Below are 7,618 nucleotides of genomic sequence, written 5' to 3' on the forward strand. Positions count from 1 at the left end.
GTTGGAAGCAACAGACGTGTGTTAATCAGACAAGAACAGGTTAAATAAAATCTAGCGGGCAAAAGGAGCCGTCAGTACATTTGCGTATAGATATAACCTACCATGTATTTGCTACAAACTTATATATTTTGACTGTTGGGTCACGTCATTCTTGTGACATTCATTAGCAGATGGTTTGAACCTACACATGACCGAGTATTACATTTTAAACTGCGCTACATATGCAGTCGGTACATTATTGGTGAATATGCCTTTATTCGTCAGGGAGGGCATTCATTTGCCATCTTAAGTGGCTTTATTAAAAACAAATTAATGTAGTAGATGAAACGTGACATGTTTAAACTCTAAGTTTTAATAATACTTCAATTGTTTAATTAATAAAATTATGTAAGGAAGGCTTGTGACATATAGCTGTATGCCAAATGGTTATGCAAACATTAAGGTATACTGGTTAAAAAACCCAATTGTTTTATTTATTTTTTATGCCACACTTTGGAAAATGTGCACACATTTGACCGCATGCCAAAACGTACCAGCATGAAACTACAATGGGACTTAAAATCCGTAAATTGCATGTATTATTTTCACTACAGTATTTCTACATTCGACAACCACTGAAGATAGTGACCACGTTTTGCGTAAAAAAACAAATGTAAAAGCAACAAGTGAACTTAAATTGTTAAAATTTGAATTTCTGAGTTCAATGGCTTCAAAATTCAATTGATCCAAAATGAGACAAAAAAAATTACACTAAATATGAATCTTTACTAGTGTCACATAATGTTGTGCTCCATACATCTACAATTGTGCTGTAACTACTATATAGCAATCGATTATGTTAAGAGCTATATCATTATTCATAGTATAAAATTGTATTTAAATAAGATGACAGACCACTGAGACTAAACAGCTTTCTCAAGAGAAACCTGGCTCACAAACATTAAAGAAAAGTGCGCAATAAAAAAAATAAGATATTAAAAAAACACAATAGTGTACAATCAAAATATTAATAGAATCTTAAGGGAAGCAAAGCTCCGGTTTCAGTAACAAGTAGTGTAGTTTGACAATTAAACAAATGACCAAAGAGCACAACATACATCGTCATCCTGCTGTCCTCTCTGCTAAGAAGAAGAGCCCAGTGACCTTAATTGTCACCAACCATATACATTTCCCTCTTGAACGAACGTGTTGAGTTTCTGTTGCTTGTGAGTGAGTGAGTGAGCGAGCGGTTGTGGCTGGTGAACCCCTTACCGGCAGAGGTTCCGGCTACACCACCGGGGCCGTCATACTCGCCCAGGTACAGCGGCCCCGAGGCTGCGTAGGCTGCGTTCAGGGACTGGATGTTCTCCATGGACATGGTCTTCCCACTGCCGCCAGCAGCCGCGCCACTGCCACCGCTGCTGTTGGTGCGGCGATGCCCGAGTCTTGGTGAGCGCGGGAGACGCGGGGATCGCGTTGAGCCCGGATCTCCTCCACCATCGCCACCGGTCACCGTGCGAGAGCTGTTGTACATCCTTAACACCCCTCCACCCTCCCCCCCCCCTGTACCAACCTCTTGCCTTGCTGCCCTCTGCTTATTTATTCACGGTTGCCCGTCTCTCTCACCGCTGGGCAGCACAGAATCCTGGGAGCTCCTTCACTACTGCCCCCCTCCCTCCTGCTGCACCACCACCACCACCACCCCTCCCGAGTGCTTGCACCGCGACTGACGGGAGAGGATGTCAACTCAGCATCTTCTGAAAGCAGAGAGGAAAAGTCGTGTCACGTTAAAAAAGACCTAATCAATTTACGAACGTTAGTCTTTCAATCAAGGGCCAAGGAAAAAAGTAAAAGTTCGAATTCGCACCAGAATATGTCGGCGACGAATGGTTAACATTTCTTGCGCCGTCTCTTCAAATGTAACACTTTTAAACGTAGACATTTTAATCCAAATTGCACCGAGTTAAGCGGTGCACACAACGATGGCAATAATCATTGTGCGCACCGCTTTCACGAAATAATGTTGGGACACGGCATTCACGGTTGCACAAATAGTGCACCTGGACAAATGTTCACCGAGGCAGGGGGCGAGGCTGCTACACATAATTAAATCTCATTGCCAGGCCCTCTCGTGACCATGGCAGCGGCGACAGCCAAGTGGTATCTGCTCAGGTCAGGCACCAAGTGTGGAAAACAGACCTACCAGAATCGCAGGCCGTCATCTGTTCAAGTGTCACGCTAATATCCTCAACATTATTCCCAAGATGCTATCACAAGCATGCGGGCAGGGAAGGAGGAGGAGGGGGAGGGCTGCGGTCTCTAACCGCTCAGCTGCTTTCTGCCCCACCTAATCCGGCCAGGGAGTCAGGCAAGCCACCACCCTCCCCTGTACTCGCCTCTCTCCTCCTCCTCTTCCTCCGCCTCCACTGCAGCCTTCTATCTAAGCCGAGTGGTGGCGAGAGACCCCCTTCATTCAAAGCCAGCACAGTTGTGACAGCGAGCAAAGCGAGACGCCGGGAATTAAAATAATCAATTTGGTGACAAATTAATTTTGTCGTTGTTCATCTCAGGAGGAGGATGGATGGAGGGAGGAGAGAGCAAGCAGGAGGGGGGGGGCCCAGGCAGCTCACGGTCCAAAGATCCCTTGACTGAGATGCCACGTCTGAACACACACACACAGCAAAAAACAACAAGCAGAGAAAAGAAGCCACCGACCAAAAAAAAAGCTATGAAGCTTGTTGAGAAAAGACAAAACGGCTTCTTACCTCCTCCCGAGCCGCGCGTAAAAAACCCCGGCGCGCACCCTTCGAATCCGAGCGGCGTTCACGCACACGGCCTCCTCCTCCTCCTCCTCCCGGGCGCTCGAGAAAGGTTCGCGAAAGCTGCCTGGGAAGAGGGTGGGAAACCCTCGCCGCCGTTGCCGCCGCCGCCGCCGCTGCTGCTGCTGCATCCACGGCAGGAGCCGCCACAGCAAAGACGCCGTCAGAGGTTCGGTGGTGAGTGGGGTGGGTTGGTGGGTGGGTGATGGGGTGGTGCTTTCCTACCCACAATACTCCGCTCCGTGAAATTTCGCCGCGCGCCAATTGGTCGACGTCGCTGCACGTGGCCAGGAATGGACCGAGGCCACAACCTCGGTGCGAGTGCGTTAAAGAAGCTGCGCCCGGTACCTCCTCCACCCTCGGCCCACACCCCACATGTTACAACAAGCCTCTGTCACAGACTTCTGGTTGCTGCTGTTGTTGTTGTTGTTTACTCGGGGGGGGTCTTAAGTTCACGTGGTCAACATTGCAACCTTCTGCCCCAATGGTGAAAGAGAAATGCAGTTTCAGTTTTCAGTTTCATTTATTTGGTATAGCCCTGTGAGCCATTCGGCTCTTGAATCGGGTGCAACCGCAACAAAACAAAAGACAAAAACATGAATAAGAAAAATTCTTAAAGTGACTATGCGCAAACAGAAAAATCGAGGGTAAAAAACTGCAAAGTCTTCCAGAAAAAGCACCGTACACCAACGCTGTGCAAAAATCCCAGTGGGATGCAAGTCAAACAACAACAACAACAACCCCAAGACAACTTAGATTAAAGCCATAATTCGAACTCCGTACTACAACAAACAAACATGGCCAAACCAAAAAAACTTTTCGAAATCACCAAAATAAAGCCATAAGCAATGTAACAGTGGTCATATGAACTGTGACCGAAATTTCACAATAAACGACATAAACAACACGTACTACCAAACCCTGTAGCCATAGCTGGCTACATGAGTCACTCCACAACAGCAGGAGCATCAGTAGGAGTATCAAAAATACGATTAACGGGAGTTTCAGAGTTCATTTCGCGAGCAATGCATTGAGTGAGTTTCCATTATTGTGTGTAGTTTCCACGATTTTCAAGACTCTCAGTCGCCGTTCACTTATTTTGACACCTTTTGTTAAAAATGCTCATTAAAATGTGAATGACTGGCCAATAAATAGAAATACAATGCTATAACCGGTGTCCTTTAAAGCTACTCATATGATGTTCAATCTTGATTTGAAGCTTTCGTGACTGGTTATTTCGGTAAAGTCACGTAGGTAGAAAAAATAATAGAAGATGACGTTTCGATCGCCACACAAGCAATCGTCATCAGATGGGATATGATGTTGAGTGATTATTCATACTTTTATGACTGATGGAAATTTCATGGAATAATAATAACATGTTGGCATCTATGTCCTCATGGAAGCATCATTAGTTGTCCCACTACAGTACGTGGTTTTAATTTTCCCACGAATTATTTTCAATTTTATTTAGGGGCCGTCACGCACCTGGGGGGGGGTCAGACATTTGTGACGATGTGTGACAATGGGGGGGGGGTTGCGAAATGTGACGTCACATCAAAATGCGCAACTTTAAATAAATATAGACAACACGTTCTACTTAATTAAATAGACTTTTTAATAATGGAATAATAATAACACAAAGCTGGCCGTGCAAGAAGACTGCCGTCTGCAGATCGATTCCAACGTAATCGAACGTCTGTCCCTGCACCTCCGTCGTTCATGCAGGGGGCGCGTAGGTTTGCAGGGCCCCCTGCATGAAAACGACGAAAAGTGCAGCGTTCATCACAGAAAAAGTTGTGCGCTTATATAAGAGTATATATTCCCGATAGTTATTTTCAAGACTGCACACTGCTGTTTTTCACTGAATATATAATTGGATGGCATTTAGAATTATAATATGTAATAGACTAAGCACTGCAATTACCTGTTTCTAAGACGTACTTTTCAATAGAGTTGTCCTTATATCTCTGATATTGAAATAGGCATAGCTAACAAACTTACAAATCTTCTTGGTTCTTTCGGTAAAGTCACGTAGAAGGGAAGTAATAAAATAATAAAAATAAAACATAATAAAACAATGTTTTATTTTTATTATTTTATTACTTCCCTTCTACGTGACTTTACCGAAAGAACCAAGAAGATGAATCCCTGCAGTCACGAAAGCTTTAAATCGAAACTTACAAATATGAATGCAACAAAAATTGGCCGTTTTATCCCCACACAGATTTTGTAACAATATTTCGTGCAATGTGTTGGATAAACACAATTACTGTACTAGGGTATAATATGTATATGTCTGGCAAAATTAATATATTTAAAACACAACATAATTTAACGTTAAACGTTGATTGCAAGAGCAACTGCTTTCATTTTTAATTCTTCCACTACGGGAATAATTGTTGTTAATAGTCGTACCCATAAAATAAAGTTTTACACACTTTAATCTATCAAATATCAAACATTCAGTCCACATCCATCAGCATCTGCCTGGTTATTGATGTATTAATAAATACTATGCATGTAAGAGCACTTGAAAGGCAATTACTGTCAGATTCAATGTGAAATATTTAATGAGTATGCAAGCACATAAAGCTATTTTCGGATCATGATCTGGCAAATTAATAACTGTGCACACTTTCGCAAACGTTCTAACCACTGAATTATCGCTACTGTAGACGTGAATATTCGAGATTATCGATTCATTCCCCTCGGCGATTTTATTGTCACAATTCAGCACCACGATTTAATTCCAGGAATAAATCATTTTTACTACATTAACAGTAGCAGTTGCATCGGCCACGTCAACCCATTAATTGTAACGTATACAATAAAAAAAAACACAATCGTTCTTACACATGAAATTCAATGCAAGCACTGTGAGCTTCAAGATCAATATTAACCATTGACTCGGTGCATCGTTACACACAGCAGCAGATCTATAAGCATACCTCTTTTAAGAGTTGTAGTCCTGGCAAGTGATATCTGAACTGATCTTGGGCACACCCATGACCAACCCACACTGACCAGCATATAAAGTATGGTCAGACAAACCCCATAACCGATATGGCATAAGGTGGTCTGCATCTGTCAGCGTATTGAGAAAATGCTGTAAATGACAAATTGAAATTGTTTTTTTGTCATATCTCAAATGCTGAACTTGTGCCACCTCATGCGTTATAATCTTGCTCCTAGAAGACGTGGAGGATTCTAAACTGAATCCCTTGCACAGTGCTTGCTTGGTTATGCCCTGCAGTACAAGGCATTGCATCTCAAGTCATTAAAACAAGGTTCGGTCTTTAAAGTGTCTTCACTATAGACATTAAAGATCATATTGCGCTATTTGATAACCGGTGGTCACATTAAAATTAAGGTCCATTCATATTTTATTACATCTGTTCAGCATTCGAATATCAGCACAGATATTAACATGAAAAAATTGGGTTAATAATGATACATTTTCAAGACATCATTAGTCGGTGTATGTAATAATGGTGACGTTAGACTTTCCTTTAATTCCATAATTGTGAAACGTATTGCAATAAAAGTAACACGAGAATTGGAAATGTTTCCCATTAAATTTAAGCTTTTCATTTTCATACCATGCCATCCAAACCTCGATGGCACTTCACTCCCTCTCTTAATCCTTCCAAAACGTCAATAATTTTCTTTCCAGCCTCTCACTCTTCTCTTCTCATCATAACCATTATCTCTCCTGTTTCTTCTGCCCTCAACCTTGGTCTCACCTTTGGCTCTTCCCTCACTTCCCCCACCCATATCTCCACTACAACTCGCATCTGCCGCTTTCATCTATTCAAAATCAGGGAAATCTGCCCTCTCATTAAAATTTCTGCCACCAAATTCATGGTTCGTTCTTTGATCTTCAAGCGTCTGGACTACTGTGATTATCTTTTTCTGGGTCTCCCTGCTTCTGCCCTCACTCCCTTCCAACAAATTCAAAATGCGTCTGCACGAGTTAATTTCAATCTCCCCCTTAATTCCCACACTTCGCCTCTCTCCTCCTTAAACTCCACTGGCTTCCCATTTACAACACCGCTGACTTTTTAAATATCGATGCTCGACTTTAAATCTATACATGGCCTTGCCCCACACCTTATCTTGCTTCTCTCATCTCCATGTCCTCTCTCGTCTTCTTCGTTCCGAATCTTGTCTCTTTGTGTTCCTCTTTTTCCCTGTGCCCAATCGTGTTTTCGGATTTTTTTTTTCCCCCATCTTGCACCTATCCTTGCCCTCATTTTATTCCTCTCTTAAAGCTTTCCTCTTGATTTGAAGCTTTCGTGACTGCAGGAATTACTCTTTAGTTATTTCGGTAAAGTCACGTAGAAAGAAAATAAATAATAGAATACGACGTTTCGATTGCAAAACAAGCAACCGTCATCAGGTGTGAATGAATGCAAGCTCGGAGAGAGACACATATACAGAGAGACACAGACACGGAGAGAGACGCATACACAGAGAGAGAGACAGAGAGAGACACACAGAGAGAGAGACACACACAGAGATAAACACACAGAGAGAGAGAGACACACAAAGACACACACATGGGGGAGAGACACATAGAGAGCTTTCCTCTTCTCTAGTGCCCATTCTCTTTCCTCCCCTTCCGTGATCCCTAAGTACCCTGTATCGCTGTCACTCATTCCTCAATCCTTGTATGCCCGTCAACTGCATAATTCTATTCTGTCATAGTTTTTCAAGCTATGTCAAGTGCCTTGAGTGAAGGCGTTAAATAAATTAGATTAGATATACAGTATACTTCCTTGTACACGTACATCCATTTGCCAATCCACTGCTGGATG

The 7,618-nt window shown here is 42.7% G+C and overlaps 1 protein-coding gene across 3 annotated transcripts in view; it reads right to left on the bottom strand.

Moving 5' to 3' along the window:
* LOC144944336 (ERC protein 2-like) overlaps nt 1–2,984 on the bottom strand; it is a 179,866-nt gene extending 176,882 nt beyond the window's left edge. For 2 of the 3 annotated variants that reach the window (XM_078872428.1, XM_078872427.1), the window contains exons 1-2: nt 2,745–2,983; nt 1,252–1,736 (exon numbers count right to left, since the gene is read on the bottom strand). In XM_078872428.1, coding sequence (XP_078728554.1) covers nt 1,252–1,513 — 262 coding nt within the window. In that variant the 5' untranslated portion in view covers nt 1,514–1,736; nt 2,745–2,983. Of the gene's footprint in view, nt 1–1,251; nt 1,737–2,744 lie in introns of all 3 variants that reach the window. The other variant, XM_078872429.1, reaches the window with a different exon arrangement.
* Between the last annotated feature and the right edge of the window lie 4,634 nt (nt 2,985–7,618).

The sequence above is a fragment of the Lampetra fluviatilis genome, chromosome 34 (assembly GCF_964198595.1).
Source record: "Lampetra fluviatilis chromosome 34, kcLamFluv1.1, whole genome shotgun sequence".
Taxonomy (NCBI): Eukaryota; Metazoa; Chordata; class Hyperoartia; order Petromyzontiformes; family Petromyzontidae; genus Lampetra; species Lampetra fluviatilis.